The 20,749-nt window shown below is 46.1% G+C and overlaps 2 protein-coding genes across 3 annotated transcripts in view; both read right to left on the bottom strand.

The window, feature by feature from the left end:
• Positions 1-962: 962 nt before the first annotated feature.
• Positions 963-16,829, bottom strand: dse (dermatan sulfate epimerase). 2 transcript variants are annotated; one of them, XM_078093974.1, is made up of 6 exons: positions 16,514-16,829; positions 13,957-14,406; positions 10,460-10,713; positions 5,921-6,160; positions 4,470-4,677; positions 963-3,672 (listed from the first exon to the last, which is right to left on the bottom strand). In XM_078093974.1, exons 2-6 carry the CDS (start codon positions 14,385-14,387, stop codon positions 1,929-1,931), a joined length of 2,877 nt encoding a protein of 958 aa, XP_077950100.1. In that variant the 5' UTR covers positions 14,388-14,406; positions 16,514-16,829; the 3' UTR covers positions 963-1,928. The 2 variants fall into 2 exon arrangements, with proteins under 2 accessions (XP_077950100.1, XP_077950101.1); XM_078093975.1 differs by lacking the exon at positions 16,514-16,829 and adding an exon at positions 16,189-16,408.
• Positions 16,830-17,584: 755 nt separating this feature from the next.
• Positions 17,585-20,749, bottom strand: part of nt5dc1 (5'-nucleotidase domain containing 1) — a 42,086-nt gene continuing 38,921 nt past the window's right edge. Inside the window, exon 12 of the mRNA XM_040160584.2 lies at positions 17,585-19,232. Within this exon, the coding sequence (XP_040016518.1) occupies positions 19,120-19,232 (113 nt within the window). The 3' untranslated portion in view covers positions 17,585-19,119. The remainder of the gene's footprint in view (positions 19,233-20,749) is intronic.

The raw sequence follows: 20,749 nt of genomic DNA, 5'->3' as shown, positions 1-20,749 counted from the left end.
TGGTCTAGACTGTTGACTTATAGAGTCGAAACAGATATGTATGAGCACCCCACATTTGACCACATTATCAAATGGAATTGCTCTCAAAATTGTGCCATGACACGTAAACTTGCTCAAATGTCAAACCAGGTGCTGGTGATATTTTTTTCTATTTCATCTAAAGCCCAAGTTCTATCTTTAGGTTTTGATTAGGAGAAGAAGAATACAAACATTCCTCTCTCTCTCTCAGGTGCCTCGATGATGTACTGGACATATAAATGTTCAATAAAAGACACGAAATCTTCTTCTGTTGGTCTTTGGGGACGACTCCACTAGAGCACCACCACTAACAATAGTCCCCTAACAGTCTGCTTCTGTTTGAGAAGAACTTTCTTAGACATTTACAGAGGATTGTTAAAACAATGGAACTGTGTAATTGCCATTTTTTCCTGTCTTTGAAAACAAAGTAAAAAATCCCGTCCCAGGTAGGGAAATGAAAGTATTAAGAGAAGGACGAAGAAGCAGATGTCAACATCCAGGTCATCTTCACAACCGGGATACTTAATGCTTCTTAATGCATCAGTCGGTGTAACTTCACCCATATTTAATAATAAGATGCTATTTTGTTAACTGATTGTATAGTTTGTATACATATGTATTGGGTGTTTTTAACCCTTACTAGGACTTGCGAATCCATGCCGCTAGACCCCATAAGTCCCAGATGACCACGAGTGCAGCATCCGAGCAGGCGGGTCTGTGGATGGAGTCTGACCGCACGTGTGTTGAGCCAGGACGTCAGCTGATATTTATTCATTATGTTATTCACACGCGTGTTTTTCCTTCCTTTCCTCTCTATGACCAAATGTGTAGCAGGGAAACAGACGTAATGCCTCAATGCCTCCAAGTAGTGAATGTCTTATCTTTTTTGATTTAAGCTGTAGTGCATGTCTGCGCTTCCATTTCCTACTGGACACAACACACAATGAATATGCATGTGGTCATTTTATTTACAAATAGTAAAAAAAACACACACCATAAAAAATATATCTCGCTTTCACATATATACATTTAAATGTGTCTCCATGATTTATGTAGACAGGACGAATCTCCAGCAGGTGTGGTGACTGCATCATAGTGGCTAACCTTGAGATCTTTGACACAATGCAGGAGCTCTGAACTCAACAAAGACAAACTTCACGCTGACTTGGTTCTAAAGCTCCACAGAAGCTTCTTGCACCACAGGTGGTCTGGTTTCAAGTCGGTAATTCATCAATTCCTATTTGGAATCACTTACAAGTCATACATTACAAGTGTTTGGGCCACAGTCTTAAAAAAAAAAAGATTTCAAGAACACACGTATAATATTCTGGGAGTTATGAATGCAGTAGTAATTTCTAGAAAAAATTATAGTATTATGAGAATGGAGTTCTGAAGACCTCAGGGGCAAATTTGTATTTGGCAATTTAAAAATCCAATAGAAAATAGGGACAGTGGGAGTTTTCAATTCCAGAACACATTCTGAAAATGAACCTTTTCAGAAAATTTGTATGAAGTTGTAATTGTGGAGGAAAATAATAAGTAATATACTAAGAATTAATATTATTAAGATAGAAGTCATGATTATGAGGATGACATTTATAATATTTTATTGAGAATAAAATACATAGGGAATGTTTAGGGAAAGTAAAATAGAATTGTCAATTTACAATAAGTTGTCCTAAAATCTATTTTGTGTTCATTGGTGAAGCCTGCGTGTGACTACAATATAATAATAACATTAAGGAGTGATTGTTGGAATAGTCTGATTTTTTTCTCTTTTCTTTATTCTTACAACGTTACATCTTTTTCTAAAAATATCTATTTTTAAATGTCTTGACTTTCTTTTTTCTTTTTCCAAAACTGACCTCGTACTGCGCCATAACCATCTGCTCTGCGGCTGGACCCTGACGTCAACACTGTGTGTGAGAGCAGGAGGAGTACAGGTACAGTAAGATGAAGCAGTCGATCAGGAGGATGGTGTAGAAACACCTCTGCGTGTGCAAACTCCGGCCTCTCTGGAAGCGAGTCAGTAACACGGCCAGCAGCAGAAAGAAGGTGGCGGTGTTCAGGAGGAGAAAGAGTCTGATGTAGGAGGCGGTGCTGGAGAGCCCCTCGCTCGCGGCCGTGGCCACCATGTGCACCTCCTTGAATCTACGGCCCTTCACAAACGCCCCCTTTCTGTTTTTGCGGCCGTCCGCGTACTCCATGAAGGCTCCCCCGCCCTCCTCTGGACTGTCCTCAGAAGTACGCTTTGAAGTCCTCTGTCGCGCCTTCTTCTCGGTCACCTCAATTTGTGCAAAAATGTCCGGCAGACTCTCGGAGAGCGTCTCCCCGAGGTTCACCTTCTTCCCCCCTTTGCCCCTGCCCTGCTTCTTGGACATGGCGAACATCTTCTCTATCACCTCCTCCGTCTTCTTCTTGTCGGTAAACTGGAGGAGGCGCTCCGCGGTCTTGCGGAAGTTGGCGGTGTTCAGGACCCGCCCCAGGATGTGTCTCTCCATCTGCTGGAAGACGGGCTTGACGTGCTGCAGGTTGTCCTCCATCACGTTGACGTATTCCTCCACCTCGGCGGGCGAGCTGTCCTCCGCGCCCCCCGGCGCCCCCTTCTCGAACACGATCTTCTTGTGGTCCATTAGCACCATGGCGAACAGGGGCTTGCTGGGGAGCTCCCCGGTCAGCAGGTAGATGGTGTACATGTGATCCTTGGTGGCCAGGTAAATATCCACCCGCTGGTCGTCGCCGCGCAGGCTGAAGCTCTGCACGTCCACGCCCGGGCCGAAGAAAATGTAGGCCACCCTGGTGTGAGGGTACCTCAACGGCATTGTGACGTTCACATAGTTGGAGCCATTGTACGGGTACCCTCTGGGGTAATTCCAATAACCTACCACTCCTTTGCTGCTGTAGCCTGTGTCGTCCATCCAGAACATCTTGTACTTGTCCTCGTCGTGTGACGCGAACGCTCCGTGCACGCCGTCGGCCTTCGTGCCCTGGAACGGGAGCTCCGTGTTGTGAAAGAAGGCGCTCATGGCCCTGGTCGGGCTGTCTGGGTGCAGGTGGATGTGGTCCACCAGGAGCAGCAGCTGCGGGTGGAGAAGGAGCAGGTTTCTCTGGAAGTTCCTGATCCTCAGCTCAGGGTTATAAGCAGATTGTCCCTCGCCGCGGATGAAGACCATTCCCTGTCTCTCCATCGCGGCCTCGACTCTGCCCTCGGCGTCGGCCGCCAGGCCCGCCTTGTACTTCAGCCACTTGGAATCGCAGGCTTCCGTGACCTGCCCGGCCCACGGCTTGAAGCAGCTCCCCGGCAGCGCGGAGCTGAACAACACCGCGTTGTTCAGCAGCGTGTACTTGGGCCCGTAGAGCGCCTCGGTGACGAACGGGACGCCGTTGGGCGCGAACGTGAAGGTATTCTGATCCGGGTGCTCGTGGCCGGCGTTGAAGTTCCTCCACCCTTTGATCCACTCTTTGTACTTGTTTCTGTGAACCATGTCGAAGATAGCACGTCCCCCCAGCTTCCCGGACTTGAAGGAGAGAAAGGTGCGGTTGATGTCGGCGGGTAGAGCGCCGCCGTACGTCACCACGCCCCAGTCCTCAAAGTAGTGGAGTTGGGACGTTCCAAAGTCTGGCGGAGGCTTGGCGATCAGCTCTGGGTCGTACCTGTAGGACACAGATTTTTGACCAATTACGACAAACTTAATAGAAACCAAAGCGTTCAAACTGGGGTTTTACAGAAAGGCCTAGAGTCTTTTATTAGACGTGCTAGTGTCTCTATCGTTATCGTGAGGTTGCCAGGCAACAGGCAGAGACTCCAGGAAGTCACTTGTGTACCACCACCTGATATGAACAAACAAGTTGAAAGTTCATTAGTGAACTTGGGATTTGTTGGTATGAATCTTTACATTTTGAACAGAACCAGGCAACTCCTTTTGTTTGAATCGGCATCTTGACCGTGGTGAAAATCTATTTGGTATAAAATCGCCATATGAGCGAAGTGGTTATGTTAAACCCCCATAACCTAGTCGTTAAGATGACGTGTGGAAACAAGTTGGTGTGCAAAAGAACAAGTTGTTCCTCTTTGAAATTCCCAGACACAAAAAAAAAAGAAGAAGAAAAAATAAATGGGAAAGTCATGACAGTAAATAAACAAAAGGACGAGATGTGTTGCAGAAGGACATTTGAGAAACAGTTGTGTACAGTGCACTTGGGTATGACATGATTGGCTAATGGGAGGGGCGCAAAGGTCAATAAGATATGACGAAAGAATGAACGTGTTGGATTTTCTCAAGCTCGTCTGCAATAAAATACCCCCACAGGTTGCTAACTCTTCGTTTCACTGACTTCTACCACGACAAAAGTCAAAGGAAATAAGAAACAAAGGCCGAAATGCGAGGTAGCCTTGTAATACAGCAGTAATAATACCCTGTAGTCGTGTGTTTGCATAATGAGCATCTCACCAGATGAACTCTGTGTGGAGCGTGCACCATCGCTGGCCCTTTCCAGCCTGCCCCGGTCCCTCCACCACCCTGTTCTGATGAATCACGTCTGCCAGCCAGTTCCCGCTGCCGTTACGCAACACGTAGCGATCCAAGAAGACCAGCTGGCTCTCCGGCCCGTAGAACCAGTTGTAGTTGGAATCTGCGATGGCCACGGTCCTCTGGAATCCTGCGGAGACGGGAGAAAGAAACACACACTTCAGCGGCGGCCTTTCACCCAGACGTCGTGCGGACGTTTGAGTTTCCCAGCGCCAACGATGCATGAAAGCAAGCGGACAGCTGTGCGCTGTCATTTTCATCACAATGGCCGACGGTGCGTTATCACCCTCCCCTTAGGGTTTCATATGTATGAACGTACACCAGCGTGTCCAGCGTAGAGCGGCTCTCCACTCCGCCGGCGATGACACTTCAACCCCTTAATCCCAAGTCAACTGGCAGCTCGTGTTGCTGACAACTGGCCTTCCAAAATATGTTAGTTGCTGCACCATTTCCAGCCCGCTACTCCTTTTAATCGCTCACGTTTCCCCTGCTTTCGGATCTTAGGCTGAACCCCTTCGGATTCTCCCGTCCACTCAACTGTAAGCGGCTTTCACTTCAACTTCATTCGGGCAGAGAGAGAGAGAGAGAGAGAGAGAGAGAGAGAGGGGGCACCGGCTCTGACCGTTGAGCAGTGGGCTCTCCCGTCGACTGGTGTCGTTCCGCCAGTACAAAGCGGCGATGCTCAGACCGAGAGAGTCTCGGGCCTCAAGACTTTTGCTGCTCACGTGGCTCCGGATTCCAGAGGCTCTCCGTGTTTTCTGAGCTCAGCCACAATACAGGAACTGTTGGCAGGGGGCTGCCAAATGCTGGAGCGTGACCCGGGGGCCCCTCCTCCGCTGCTGCCCTCCCCATGACCTTTCCCAGGACCGCAGGGAGCTTTTCCTGTGCCGAAGTGAAGGTTTCGGGACGGAGTACGTTGCATTTGTACGGACTGTAAAGCCCTCTGAGGCTAATTTGTATTTTTGCAATTTTGGGCAAAATACAATGGATTGAAATGAAGCTCTATGAGACACCACATCCCCACAGGACTCGGCTCAGCTTTGCAAATACATCCGGGAAGGAAATGACTACACGCATGCATACCCCATATCGGACAAGGTTACTTTCACGTCTGACCCAATGCATCCACCTTTGGCGATAAAGCTTTCTTGTATGTATCTTACATCTTGTATGTGTGAGACATTTGTGGCTAAATTAACACTCACTCACGGATTGTTGATTTTGCATTTTGCCTGCCTTTATATCAGGAATCAGGAAAAATGTATTGCCATAAGTATATATGCAGTATATGTGCACATATATGCACAGCAGTGAAACGGTAGCAAAGACATTTCGCTGGTAAAAAAGAAGAAAGGGGTGAAGGTGACACGTACCTGGCAGGATGGTCCTGTACAGGAAGGCAAAGTGTTTGAGCAGCCAGGGGTGGTCAAAGTGGCTGATGGAGAAGTGGCGCTGCACCAGGAACATGTACTGGAACAGAGAGCGGGTGGTGTAAGTCCCGTAGGCCACCCCTTCATACAGGGAGCCGTCCGTCACATCCTGCAGCAGGACCATGGACTTCTCCATGATGGACAGGACCTGCTTGGTCCACAGGTAGGCCTCCTGGAGGTAACCTGCGACACAGCAAACGCGCCTTCTTCAATAGTGAGTCCATCGAACAACATTTACCAAAAAATATCTATCCTCACGGGTTGTGTGTGACTTTGCTTTACTGTGTTAACACATTCACATCATAATCAATTAAATAACCATGGCAACAATCCTGTATAGACATCCTGATCCATCAAAAGTCAAATGTTTGACTTCTTCAACGTCTTCTGAATGCAGATATTGCACATTTTAAGTTAAGCTTCTTTTTTGTTTCTGTTCTTACAACAACCTTTCACCTGGTTCAGGACAGAACCCAGATGTAAAAGAGAGTTTCATTTATTGAAACTGAGTTTGATTTATTTAATCTGAAAAAAAGTTGTTTTAACGTCAAAAACATTTTCAGCATGAAATACCGAGGATTTCCTGGTCTACAATCAGATGAATCAGGCTCTTGTCCATGCGAGTGTGTGTGTGTGTGTTTTGACACGGACAGAACTAAAGAAAAGCAGCCTCTTAGTGCATGACCTAAAGAAACGTTCCCCTCACAGCATTTACCTGTGGCCGTGGAAAGGATGCCCCCCCCCCACGGTACCCACCCACACACTACACCGTGTATTCTCTATTAGACTTCCACATAGACTTTACTATGGAGGCGGCGACCACATAAACACTCCGGCCTCAGTTCATCGAGGAATCCCGGGGCATTCGGCGGTGACTGCGCAGACCCCCCCCCCTCCCCCCTCCCCCCACGCCCTGCCAGCCGAGTCCGCCCGACCGGAGCCGTGTTTGGTTTGGGGACCACTGGTCTACACAGAGCCAGTATTTACCATCAAGCAGGAACTCTCGGCACGCACAAAGACCGTATTGACACAAACAGAGCTTCGCCAGCGCGCACACAGGCCCGTCCCCCCCGGCTCCCCCCCCTCAGAGCAGCTCAGGCTTTGAGAACGTTCATTGCTTTCCTGAAAAGTAATAACATGAAATTAAAGGAAATCCTAGTAACATCTTTTCAGGAATAATAAACACAATTTATTTAGGTTTAAGTGAACTGAATCGTTGTTGTTTTTTTGTTGGCCTCTTGAAGACGCAGGAACAATTGGAAAATACCAGATGTTTGCCGCACGGCTTCTGTTTTTGGCTAACATGTAAATACAGCCGTTGGAGGCTGCCAGCCACTTGCCACTCACTGCCCAGGCTACCATCACTGTGTTTTGAGCCGTTTATATCTACTGCCGACGACCAGCGGGTGGATACTGAAGTACTGAAACTCCAACATCATCAAAACTAAAAGCAAGGGAAGCGATGACCAGAGGCTTACCGTACAATTGCAACACACTGATTACTGGAACACCAATAAAAGGAGTCATCCCCTCACTTCACCTCATGCAAATCAGTGTGCAGTTCCTCCGTTTTCCAAAAACCCAATAATGTGTCACCTCGTCCAACAAGCTTCTTGTGCAACGACCAGGGTTTTGTACATAACAGGCAGCCTGCACACTGGTTTTCTGATCCACGCTGAGCGCGTTGCTGAATGCTGCTCCTCATTGGGCGGAGATGGAATGAGGTAGTTTGGCTGTCAAGTGACTTGGATTCTTGAACAAGCGGGCTTGACCTTTCAGTATCTTAGCTTGACTCTGAGATGTCGGGTTCTTTGCCCCTGCGCTCACAGCGACTGTGGGTGAGTGGGGGAGCACGGTCGTCCTCCAATCAGAGGGTTGGCGGTTGGATCCCGGGCCCGGCTGACCCGCATGTCGACGTGTCCTTGGGCAAGACACTTAACCCAACATGGCTCCTGTAGCTGCGACTACAGTGTGTGGATGTTAGTTGCTGGTGGACGGGTGTCACTGTGTGTGGTTCTCCTGTCAGTGCATGAATGGGTGTGAATGGGTGAATGACGTCATGTAGTGTTAAAGCGCTTTGAGTGGTCGGCTAGACTAGAATAGCGCTAAACACAAGTACAGTCCATTTACCATTTTGTTTTTTACAGCAGCACCTGTGAGTAATGCATGACTCCCCCGAGGGGGGGTGGGGGGGTGTCGGGGGTCTTCGGGATGAATCGTGGGTACAACGTGTGCAGTTCAGATTCATGGCAGCAAGAAAGCAAACACCTGTATCTGGAATGTTCTGCTTTGTGTGTTTGTCTGAACTCAAGTCTGCCAGCGCTGCCAAAGCATATTTCTAATTTCGGCCAGTTTGAAAAGAATCGTTTGTCTTAGGAGCGAGTTACCTCGTGGGCTTAACGTTTGTGTCAGATAACCAGTAAAGAAGACAGCGTTTGTTCTTCTTTCCTGACGGTGCAAATGTTAAACCTTCCATGTTGCATCAGAATAATACTTGGACGTAAATCCGAATGCGAACGAAATGCAGTCGTGTTTCTGCTGATTGTCACACTTGAGACACTCTGCTATTCATGGCGAATTCGTCATTAAGAAGCCATTTTCCCACCTCTGCTGGGAATGACAATATCATCTCCAGCCGAGGTCTGCTGTAAAGGCCGCACAAGCTAAATAACAAAGAGCAGCCCTTTGTTACCCTTTTGCCAGGTAACAAAGGGCTGGAAATGGAGCGGGCCCACTTTTTGTTCGGCTGGACACAAAATGTAATGAGGCGGACAGAGTTCCATGTTCCACTGGGCTTTGTGCCTGTTGTTGAAAAAGCCTAAACTAAAATGTCTGTGACCACAGCGGTTCTCTGTAAGAGAAGCAGCGTGAGGAGGCACGCTGTCTCTATTCTTTGGCTTGTTTGTTGTTGCAAAATGTATTTACTCGTCACCAGCTGTCCAATCCCACTGGAGAAATGGCACAAAGATCAATGGTCACTTCCCACACGTAGGCTCCTCGCGGTGTTGTTGTCCTCAGGATGCACACGAAGGAGACCGGACTTACTTCTGATTCACATGTTGACATCGATTTGATAATCCATAGTAAACAAAGATATGATCCAACACATCAACTTCACCCTCTGCAATGCCTTATTCTATCCAGACGTGTGTCATTGCGTAATTATATGTGTACCAAACATATTAACATCTTCCCACATTGTTATTTCTGCAGATGTCACCGAAGCATCGCACATGAAAAAAAACAAGTAACTCTTTCTGTTGATAAAAAGATCGGTAACGGTAAGTAGACATTCAGTTACTTTTGTTAATCGATTGGCACATCTGCCAAACTGAAACAAACCTTTTAACAAGCATTGTTAGTGGACTGACACTGATTTTTACAAAAGGTAAAACTCCAGCTCCTCAATTAATGTTTGGGCAGGTTAATCAATAACTAAACTCAATCAGTTACAGCCCTACTAACGTTTACTATGAACAAGCCGCAGTGAGCAGATTGGATGTCACATTCACTGAGAAGTATCACCAACTCTCTTCACATCAGTTCAGAACATTAGCTTAGCTTATATATATATATATATATATATCCCTATATTTATATATGTGTGTGTGTATATATACAGTTATATAGTATATACAGTACAATTTCATTGTGACAATCGTTGTACGTCTTCTTAAGTTGTAGCCCGTGTTTTAGGAGGTGACAGTGACCCAAATGTGAAGCAATTCCCACCGGGTGCTTCTGAGTCACCCGCCAGTTTGTCCCGCGGACAACGCAACAACATAATAACTCAGGCAGTGGAGGTTTCTCAGGCATAAAAAACAACTTGTTTTTTTGAGTCCCTCCACAACTGCATCTTTGGAAGTTTCTACATCCTCCGAATCGGCCTTAAGACCATGAGACTAAACCGCCACAGTAAAAAACAGACTAATGGAATTCCCTTAGTTGAGCTGAAGCCTCTTAATGCGGGCCGAGCCAGGTTTCTGCCCCTCAAAGTTCCCACACGGAGCCAGAATGAGTTATACGTTCATGGATATAATATATAAAGCAAAATAAATGATCAGCAAATGCTGGGAACCCTCCTGGCTCTAAACACACGTACCGGCCCTGCAGCCACAAGGCCTCAGTACACGACTGTGACGTCGTTTGTTGACGGCCGCTTTGAAGACTCAACTTTGTTTTTGAAGCCGCCATCTTGTTTTTCCGGAGGCGGTGATGACAGCAAAGGGTGGAGCAGCGAATAAAACATTTTTAGACAACCAAAAGTTACAATTAACTGGGAAAGATTTGAAGTATTGAAGAACACACCCAACAGCTGTCAATCACAAGTTAGCCCCACCCACCACACCCTGCTTTAAAGGTCTATTAGACTACAAATAGGGGGTCATGATTTACAAAAGTATTAAAAAAAACAACAACTTGAAAGTAGAGACTGACCATAAGCGCACAATGTTTTCCGGCACGAATGGCTGCTCCACTAACCTTGTGTCATGTAAACCAGGCTGCCGGTGAGCAGCGCCACGCAGTTGGTGGGCTGGTGGTTGTGCAGGTACTGGAACCCCCAGCCCCGGACGTAGGACTTCTCGTACATGAGGCGTGACGCGTTGCCGATCACCTGGAGGAAGCGCTCCTGCTGGCCCTTGTTCAAATACTCGTGCAGGAAGTCGTAGGCGGTGGCGAAGCCGACCAGAGAGTGCGCCAGAGGGACTTCATCCCAGGGGGCGTCTTTAACCAGCCTGCAATACAAACACCGACACACCGGGGTCAGACATATGCGGAGCACATGGAAGACAAACACTCGATGGTAATCAGGTGTCACCTTTTCACTCTGTGCTGGAAAATGTTGGTCATGAACAAGGAGCCCTCTTTTCCTCGCGAAGCCTTTTAATTACGTTTACCACGGTTGTAAAACATCTATTCTCGCTTTGAAAGCCCCCCCCCCCCCCCCCAAAAAAAACCAAAGATGCTAAGTGGCAGTTTTCACCACAACTGCTGCACCAGCGCGTAGCAATAAAAAGACATAAAAAGTGCAGTGTGCGAATTCTCTCCCGGGTTAACGGGCGCTGGGATGTGAGAGCGCCGACTCCTGCGGCTTTAAAGGGCGCTAAGTGTTGGTGTTGTAAAAGAGCGAAAGGTGTCGTGTAATCATTCTGCCCACGTAGGTTAACAACAAAGGAACCTTCGGATGTGGCGATGGAACCCGGCGCTGGATTTCAGACAGCCGTGAGTGGATTCAATAAATCACGCTGAAAGTCTCAGGCCGTGTTCACAATCTCGTGTTTACAGGGGGTTCCGACCACGAGTGGACAATGTTAAAGTACAGCTGGCGATGCCGCCGAAGACACGATGAGGAAGCACCAGGAGCAGCTCGCTCAGAACAAGTGGTACTCATATCTTTTTATCGCTGTAATTCACCCGCGATGAAGAGCCGCCCTGTTCTGCAAATGACCAATGTTCTGATTAATGGAGATGCTTTTGTTTTTGCATATGGATGGAATAAAATTACAGGTGAATTAATTCAACTTAATGTTAATTAATGTTCATGTAGCTTACAATCAAGGAAATGCAAAAAATGCACGTGATGTCAAAAGAGTTGCCGAGCCCTGATCTAAACCGTCGTACATGTGTGGGAATATATTACTTATAATATATTAGAATATATTAGAGAATAATTTAAGGCGTCGCGAATTGTTCTTCCGAAATTGTCTGTTAAAGCAAAAAGTGACATGTTGCATATGTATATTTTTGGGATGTGGATCTATTGATATATTTTGAATCCACTTAGTTCAACAGCAACTATGTTTTTCTTTGACATCTTTGCCGTCGCCGTTAACAACGCTGTTTAATGTCACGCGCCTTTGACCCTATAGCATTAGATGATAATTGGAGCGAAGGGATTCTGACTTCAGATTCCCTCTTCTCAGAGTTGTTGTTTTTAAACCACCAAAGACGATGCCCTTCCAGAGGTGTGTTGGACATAAAGCATGAAATGACATTGTGCCAATACTTTGTATTGAATCATGCCAAAGCACACGGAAGCACACTTGTGTGTGTGTGTTTGCAGCCGCAGTGTGAGGGGATGGCTCGGGCGCCAGTTGGCCACAAAGTGGAAGCGCCCCATCTTAACATGGTTCATGGGAGTCCTGGGAGACATAATTGAAGGCGGTGAATACCACAGCTGACTGGCTCCTGGAGCCAACGTGCGAGGCTTCAGAGGTTCAGTGACCGTGATGAAAGTGCGGCCAAGGAGAGAAACTCACAGCGTGTTCTGAAGTTGTGAAAACACATGCTCGGTGGCTTCTCCTCTCTGCACGGTGGCACACGTCCTCACACCGTGCAAAATGTCCTGCAGATTACGGTAATACCACCGTAGCTAGTTAGTTAGCACTAATTCTATGGGATCATGTGAGGGAACATCGGACGGCTGTCATGGACCCCGACGCTGGATGCAAGCACCTTCTCAAAGCGCCGTTTGTTCCTCAGGCTAATAGAAGCTGCGGAGAGCTCGGGAGCGGTGAATGAATGTAACCCACTTCTGGGCCACTTTGCACTCGCAAGCAGAACTAATGTTTATTGAACTCAATCAAATTGTTAGGGAAATAAGGAAGCAGCGTCGACGGCTGACGACTGCACGCCGTTCAGCCGTGGCTGACTGCGAAAAGAATGAGGATTGTTCAAATTTGGCTGGGCGGGTGGATTCAGCTGATTTGCTCGTTGCCCTTCTCACGGTACGGAAAATGGCAACAGGTTGTTGTTTTTTTGCAACTGATATCTACACAACATTTTGTATAGTTGTTTTCTAATCTATGGCGTTTCTAAAATGTTGAGCATCAGTGGTGATTCAGATCAGTTATCTGTTCCAACAGGACTCAGGAGGTCTGTCCTTTGATAATGAGCTCATCGCCCGCAGTTAATTGGTTTGGGGTTAAATGATCACAACTTCCCTTAAACCAGCCCTTAAACCTTTCTTTTCTCTAGTGAGAGTGAGTGGATCATTTCAGCGTATTCGATCCCTCCATGGTAAAGTCTAACTTCCGAGAAGAACTCAGTGATACGGGAAAAAATGGTTTGCATTGTACTTTTCTGCGGAGCACAGGATAAGTTGAATCTTGACGTCAGACGTTTTTAAAGAAAAATGATTGATTGTTAAAATAATTAGTTAACAACATAAAAACGTTTAGACCGGAACCACTGTACACAAACTACAAACGCCCCCAGAAGAGTCACAGAACGTTCAGCAACAAGCGGAAAACAGTGTTGCGCGTCAAGTGGAAAGTCAATGATACTTTGGGTTTGCAGCAGTCTGCGAAAGCAAAAGTGGTCAGTGGTCTCCTGGGTGAAAGTCCTGTCCGCTGTCCTTGATCCGTCTTCCTCGCTTATTATACTGCTTATTATGATGATACTGCACAACTTACTATAACATTCTAGATATTCTATTTCTTGCCCTTAACAAATGTTAACGTTCTACATTGAACATGTCCGTTGTTATTCAGACATTTAAAAATGGTCCAAAAACTCCAGGCGACTGGGATGAATATTGGACATTTTTGGACAGTAAATATATACTTTTTAAATGTCTCTCTTTTAACCCTGGTTTACATAACTAGTTCAGAGGGGGTTCAACCTCTGTCCGCTCATCTGGTCCGCTTCGACCTTCAGTGTGCTATTGAGCTCACATCTGAGCGTTTCATTTCCTTTCATGTTCGGCAAACAGCTGCTGAACATATTTCCTGGAGCATGAACTTATCTTTACCAGAACTTTGCTCACACAGTAAAATGAGAAGACGTCTGACCAGCAATCCTCTGAGCATTAATACCCAGTTGATGGACACACGCGGTTGGAAACAGATCCCAGGTTCCCGTGAGCTCTGAACAAACACCTATTTTTCTCTGCTTAAAGAAAAGCAGCCAAATGTCCCGTGTAGCACACCCGACAATAAACACAGTACACAAAATAATAAAAGGGATAGAAAATCTACCAACTAGGCTGAGCCGCCATCCTCTCCATGTAGTCCATGGCCAGCTCCAGGGCCCCCGCCCTGTGCGGGTACAGCATGCAGAACATGGACAGCACACCCAGGTTGTTTCCGTACACCTCGTTCCAGCGGGCGCTGAACTCCGCGGGGCTCCAGGGGGGCAGGTACATCTCCGGGTGCTCCAGCATGGTTTCGCCGGCATCGCGGATCCTCCTCGCCATGTCCCGGTGGGTCCCCGTGGCCGCGTACTGCAGCTGCTCCACATCCCCCCGGTTGAAGTACAGCATTGGGTGACCATTGTAGTTGCCCCCCATGAAGGGGATTCCTCCGCTGGGGTCCGCTTCCGCTGCCGCCGCCGCCGCCGCCGGGGCGAGCAGGGGCCACAGTAGACCTATTAAGAAGACTGTGGGGGCCCCGCGGGTGTGGGTTCTCATGGTCTCATCAGACAGGGGACTGTGGGCGGGGGAAGAGATGGATTAGAGAAAAACAGCTCAAATTCTGCACAGCGTTTACTTACAAAAGCCCCGCATTCCTTGAATAATTAGATACAGCTGTAGTCCTGATGATGCAGGCTTTCCATAGTAATGTGGACTGGAAGTAAACCCACTACTGTCCGGTGACAGGGGGGGGTCACGGGCGTTAAAACCAAGACAAATAGTTTCCAAATTCTTAGTTCTCTATAGTGCAAGAAAATATAATGATACCCATCTGCCATGAAATCTTTACTTCTACATAACAGCCCGATCCGGATATCGTGTTACACCCGTGGACACTTTGTTTCCTCGCGGTCACTTGCCAAGATTTCTTTCTGAGGGGGTACGTCTAGCCGTGCACACCCAGATGGCGAGGAGGGAGGCCAGGAGGTCGCGGATGGCTCATTCCTGCCATGACATTACTCTACAACCTCTAAAGAGTTGGCCCGCCGTCCGCGCTCTGAACATGAGAGTAAATTCCATGACCTTAGTGGAGCTCTTGGCAGAGGCCTGCTGGAAAACTCTTTGGTAGGGATTTCAACAAAGTCCGGACCGGGGTCCATTTTAATGGAGCGAGCGGTCCGAGGCGTTCGTGAAATATGTTTTGCTTCTTTTCTTTTATAAAAACTTGTAGAAAAACGCTGCCCGTCTTGAGGTAAATTCTGACTGAGACGCATGTCACATTCCTTGTAGGGGAACGATGAGGATGGTGGATCTTTAGCCGAGTCGAGGTCATGAAGACAAGTCCGGACTAATTCATCACAAAAGAGCCGCAACTGTGTCAGAAACCTGTGATCTATTTTTTTTTTTACTGCGGATACTTCCAAGCCTGAATGAGACTGATGTGAGACACGTTTGCTCTGGGCTAGTTTATTCAACTTAATGGATAATATTTGTTATACTACGCAAATAAAGTCATTAGTAGTACTCTGCTACTCAATAGTGATTTGAAAAAAAGAGATAAAGGCCCCTCAAGGCATCATCTGCTGTAGCAGGGTACACTGTGATGCATTCAATGGCTACTAACACCTCGTGTTTTTGAAATAGTAAGACGCCGAGTCCGTATTCTCATTTACAGTTAATATTTTACATTTACACATTGCAGCTTCTCAGACGTCAAGTTGTGTGTGACTGTGGATCCAACAGAACAAGACAGTGACGCTGTGTTCCTAAATTGTATATAGACGTTATAACATATTTTCTGCCAAAAACCCAAAGTTGTCCGCGCAGTGCCAGGATTAAAACTTTGACAGTGAAGACTTTACAGGGCCGAGTACCAAACCCCATTATTTTACAAGAGCATAGAAATGTGTCAAGTATCAAACTGGTGCATCGGGATTGATATTAAAACACATCCCCCTGTTCATAATTCAGTGCATGTGTGTTTTTAATTGTAAAAGCAGAACACCCAGCACTCCCGGGGGGGTCCTGTACCTTTGCTGTGGCCCGGCTCCAAGTTCCTGTTACTAATTCGCAGACGTTACACTTGAGTCATTTTAATAAATGGATGCGCTGACATCGAGTTCCAATGTATCAATGCATCCTTTTATCGATTAGGGGATTATAAATGCAACTGTGTTACCGCTGTAAAACCAGTAAGCAGGAAACAATGCAAACGTCAATGCAGATTCTCAGCGCGCCTCCGGCCTTCACAACACTTTTGACTCAATAATAAGAAACTCAGTTATGACGGATTAATATATGTGGCCCTCCGTCGTTACAAACGTGTTAGTTAGAGCTGTAAGGTTCTTACAGATCTCACCTTTACTTTTTCAAAAGTTACGCGTAACTTTTCCTTCATTACGTTGAGTCTTTCCGTTTTTTTTTTAATTTAATAAAAGATTTGATTTGGTGAGTTGCGCTTCCATGAAACCGCGAGGGGAATCACAGCCTCCAGAAGCCCAATATCATTTATCAATGCTATCGATAATCCCGATCCACGCGCACGAGCGCATTCACGGCCGTGTTCGCATCCGCCACGCAAAGACTCGGCGGCGGTGGACCGAGAAGAAGTAAAGAGAAGGAGGAGAAGGAGGAGAAGAAGGGGGAGAAGGAGGAGAAGAAGGGGGAGAAGGCGTCCTCGTTACCTGTCAGAAGCGCCGCTCGCAAATCCACATCCCGCTCGTCACAACACTCATTTCTTCTCGTCGATTTGAGAAAAGTTCTCAACCCGCTTGAAAAGTGTGTTTCAGGGGTCGACGCGACGTTAGAAAAAGGGGGGGGGGGGCGAGGGAGCGAGGCAGGAAGGGAGGGAGGGAGTGCGCAGGGAGCGTCGTGCTAGGGAGCGAGGAGGGACTTAAAGGGGACCTAATGGACCAAGCGGCCGCCGGCCTCCTCCCACTGTGCCGGGCGGTCAGGTAGCGGAGACCCGGCGAGGAGCGTCAATACGGCGCGTTCACTCGGCGCGTATTTGCCAGCTGCAGCTTGAATCTCGTTAATATTTTACATTTCACAAGCATAGAGTGAGCGCGGGACAAGCCGCTGTTTGCATATAAAACAAATAGGGAGCTTCTGTCTAAAAACAAGCGCTCAAGCTTTTGTTTTGAAAAAAAAAGAAAAGAAATCCATTTGGCAAACCGCATGTTCTTATCTTATCCAACAACAAATACGCATGCAAAATGCCGAGTACATCCCCTGGGATGCAAGTTAATAAGCGACGCCGAAGTGGTTTACAACATTCTTGCAGGAAATTCCTGTTTTTCACAGCTGTCTTTATTCAACTTGCTCATTCTGGAGTTTGTGTTTGGCTGTTTTATTGTTTAGCTATTAGCGGTGTGCTGTCCACCTTGTTGCGCACCATTGGGAATTTCAAGTAGAGCCAAAATGCTTAAAGAAGGGAATACAAATAAATCAAAATGTCCGATTTCAATATGATTATCCGAGCGATGAATTCCCCCAAAACGAGCAAAACATTGTAAAATGGATATTCTCTTGAACTTCATGGGGAATCAATGCACCGATTTTTTATTCGGACAGTCTAAGGCGTAGAATCCATACAGGTCTGAAATGTCAATGGGAAAACATTGATATACATGTTGATTTGGTTGTGCATGCGCGTCTCAAATTGGGCCCCATGTGTTTCCTATTTAAACCCGCGTGTGATTGAACAGAGCGAGGTCGTTGGTTGCAAAGCAAACTCAAGAAGACAAAACCCTATGTAAGAAAATTCTAGAACGTTTTATTTCCTCGACAGTACACTCAAGCACAGAATTGATCTTTCCCTGTGTTTTCAAGAACTTTGAATACCACAAATGAATCCAACATAAGGCAAATGTGCATTTCAAACGCTCAAGTCAGATGAGAAAAGAAGAGGACAATCACCACGGCTGTATGCATAAAACACTCGCACACGTGGCACAAGTACAAATTCACTTTGGATGGCAAATATCACACACGTGACAGCTATACGCTGCATATTGTCAAAATGTTTTATCGCTTGAATAGATGAGGAGATTGAAAGCATTATCATCTTAATGTGGTTAACAGATTAGTCCGGGATGTTTAGCCCAGCTTAGCACAATTGCTAAGAAACACTAGTCAGAGCGCATCAAATGTACCGTTTTAACAATAAGGGACCAGAAATGATCTTTCAATAGACCCAACGATGCGCACAACAAAACGTTTTGAAGTTGTTGCATTGTTGTATTTTCTCACATTTGACTGAGGCTAATATTGGTCCAGTCTTAACGCTAAGCTAGGCTAAACAGTTCCCGGGTGTACAAAGATAAAAAAACAATCTTGGGTGACACGAGAGAGACAAGCAAACTTCCAGAGTGTTTTTTTTAATATATTACGGCACAACCCGTCTATGCACAACGACAAAATGACCATTCAGAAGTCGGTAAAGCATTTTCTCACACGGCACACGAATGAAGCACAAGAAGTCCACGTTTTTACAGAATCACTCGAAGAGCACATGTCACCATTGCACCAAAAACAAAAAAAGAAAAACGATACAGAGAACATCTAGCATAGTCTTTATCATTTACCATTAATATTATTAGGCGTTAACCAAAGTTGTGTTTTTTGAGACAGCTCACACAAAAGGACAGCATTGTGCCGGGTCTTTGGCAACAATGACCTGATTACGATTAACACCTTCTACAAAACGGACACAAGGGAAACAGTAGACCTTAAACCTAATGTTAAGGTTACTAAGATGCATACAGTTAAACCATAGTTTTCTTAAAAAGATGTATAGAAATACTGACACAATGACTCCAATGGATTTTTAGGGACAAACACACTGTGGCCATCTGTGCACTGCTTACAGTAGAGAGAGTTCTTGAGGTAATCAAGGTAATCAAGGTTGAAAACAATCCACCATTGAAAATAATAAGGGCCTCACGCGTGGAAACAATGAAAAAAACACAACATTTCCTGTTATTACTGTATGCAGAAACACACACACGCACACACTAACTGTCATATTTCCACATGTACGGTACACTAAACCACGAAACAACGTTCAAATGGCGTTATTACAGAGATACCGTGGCTTACATTCACATGGTTTCTCTGAATGAGGAGTGTATGCTTCCTGGGCTCCACAGAGGGCGGCGGGGTCAGGTGGGAAACTACAGGAAAAGATGGAGGCACATTCCTCTCCTGAGGCAAATGGGTTACGGGAGAACTTTTTCTTTTTTTTTACTTTTCCCCCTTTTTTTTCTTTCTTTCTTTCTTTCTTCCTTTTTTATGACAGACTCTCACACCTCCTCAGCAAAGAATCCGGGGGCCTCGGGTAGTAGCCGGTGGTGCAGGGCTTGTCTGGAGAAAACCTGGGGAACTTGTAATCCAGTGGGAGATCTAGAAAGAGTCAAATCCAAAACAGGGAAAGGAGTCAAACGCGGACCGCCTGAGCGTTTAATGCACCCGTGCCCCCGAAAAGCAAGAGTTGTCGAACCGTTGCTCTGAACAGCAGGTAGTAATCACGGGCCGGAGCATGTCGGGCCCATTCGTGTTTGATCTTTTTGAAAGACAACTTTGGCAGAACACCATCATAAAGGCCGGGCCAAGAGAGACAATAAGGTCCCACCACAATAAACTTTGACCTTTGCAGTCCCTCTGGAGGACAGTGTATCAGAGCACCTGTTTCTCCTTAGAAAACCTCTCATTTGAATCCACACTTCTACTTATTTCACTATTCTTGTGTCCAAACGAGTTGATGTATCCTCATACTACAATTTCTATCACATATTATAAAAGGTTTGGCTTCAAATAACTGTGGCGTTAAGTACGGAAGTTACGTGACAAACACGACCACCAATAACTTACCAATGCATGATATTTAATAAAAGGTGTGTGTGTGTCTTCTGAAGTTCATTGAATATCTCCGCATTAATGTCCCTTTGCAAATAAATATGGGCAATGCGCCCAGGGGTTTTTCATATTACAGGTTCTGCGGGCACTTTGTGGATGTTGCACAGCAAACGTTTTGTTACAATAAAAATGAGATACTGCCATCATTTTTGCACTACCAAGCTTGTCAGCCTTTTTCTGAATGTCGCCAATCAGAACCGGTAGTTTCACTTCACCGCCGTAGACTTATTCCAATTAATCTGTGGTGTGGTTTGTGCAGCCAGAGTTATCTGTATGCTTCAAGGGAGACCGTGCATTTGTGTCTAGAAATCCTGGCAACCGTGGTAAGCACCTATACTTTGCAAACAGATTAAAACAAAAGCACTCAAATGTGCACCAAAGGCAGACCAACAGGTCTTTTTTTTTTTCATTTTCCAAGGTCAGACTTAAACAAATGACCACAGTGTGAAAGCAGCCCAAGGGTCATTGTTAAATGGGAGGCGGGTGCCATTGACCCAGAACGGCTGTGCCGATGAGGTGGTTCATTTGAACTAACTTTGGCCCCACATCTGCGTCTGTTAAGTGCTCATTTTGGTGCTTGTGAACGTGTCTGTGTTGAAATGATGGGATGGAGAGAATGTTTCATGTGGGGATTGAGATTTCTAACAGAGGATTGTTTTTTCCCTCTGATCTTTAAACCACAAGTTTCATTTTTTGGTTTCTGTGCACCATATGGATCCATACACAGGAATACACTGGCAAACAAATAGACATTGTTTGGTTGAAAGGAATAAAACATGACTAGATTTTTGTCACTATGTCTTTAAGCTAAGGAGTGGTAGCGAGGAAATCCTCCTTAATTTACTGAACCACATCTCACCACAGTCTAATTTACCCTGTATTCAACCAGGAAGCGGTTTGAGTTGCATCGCACGCTGTTTACCACGGCACAGCTTGTTCTTCATTTATTTTAATCTTATTATAAACCCCCAGCCCGTTTCTGAACAATTAGCACCTCCAGCAGA

The sequence above is a fragment of the Gasterosteus aculeatus genome, chromosome 18, assembly GCF_964276395.1.
Source record: "Gasterosteus aculeatus chromosome 18, fGasAcu3.hap1.1, whole genome shotgun sequence".
In the NCBI taxonomy this organism is placed as follows: domain Eukaryota; kingdom Metazoa; phylum Chordata; class Actinopteri; order Perciformes; family Gasterosteidae; genus Gasterosteus; species Gasterosteus aculeatus.
The sequence above is the reverse complement of the archived record's forward strand: the minus strand, read 5'-3'. Positions and strand labels throughout refer to the sequence as shown.

Excerpts from the sequence above, each read along its gene's own strand:
- dse (XM_078093974.1), bottom strand. The coding sequence starts at position 14,387 with ATGAGAACCCACACCCGCGGGGCCCCCACAGTCTTCTTAATAGGTCTA. Across the intron at positions 10,714-13,956 it reads ATGGCGGCTCAGCCTAGTTG|GCTGGTTAAAGACGCCCCCT; the intron begins GTAGATTTTCTA and ends TTTGTATTGCAG. Across the intron at positions 3,673-4,469 it reads CTCCACACAGAGTTCATCTG|GTACGACCCAGAGCTGATCG; the intron begins GTGAGATGCTCA and ends TGTGTCCTACAG.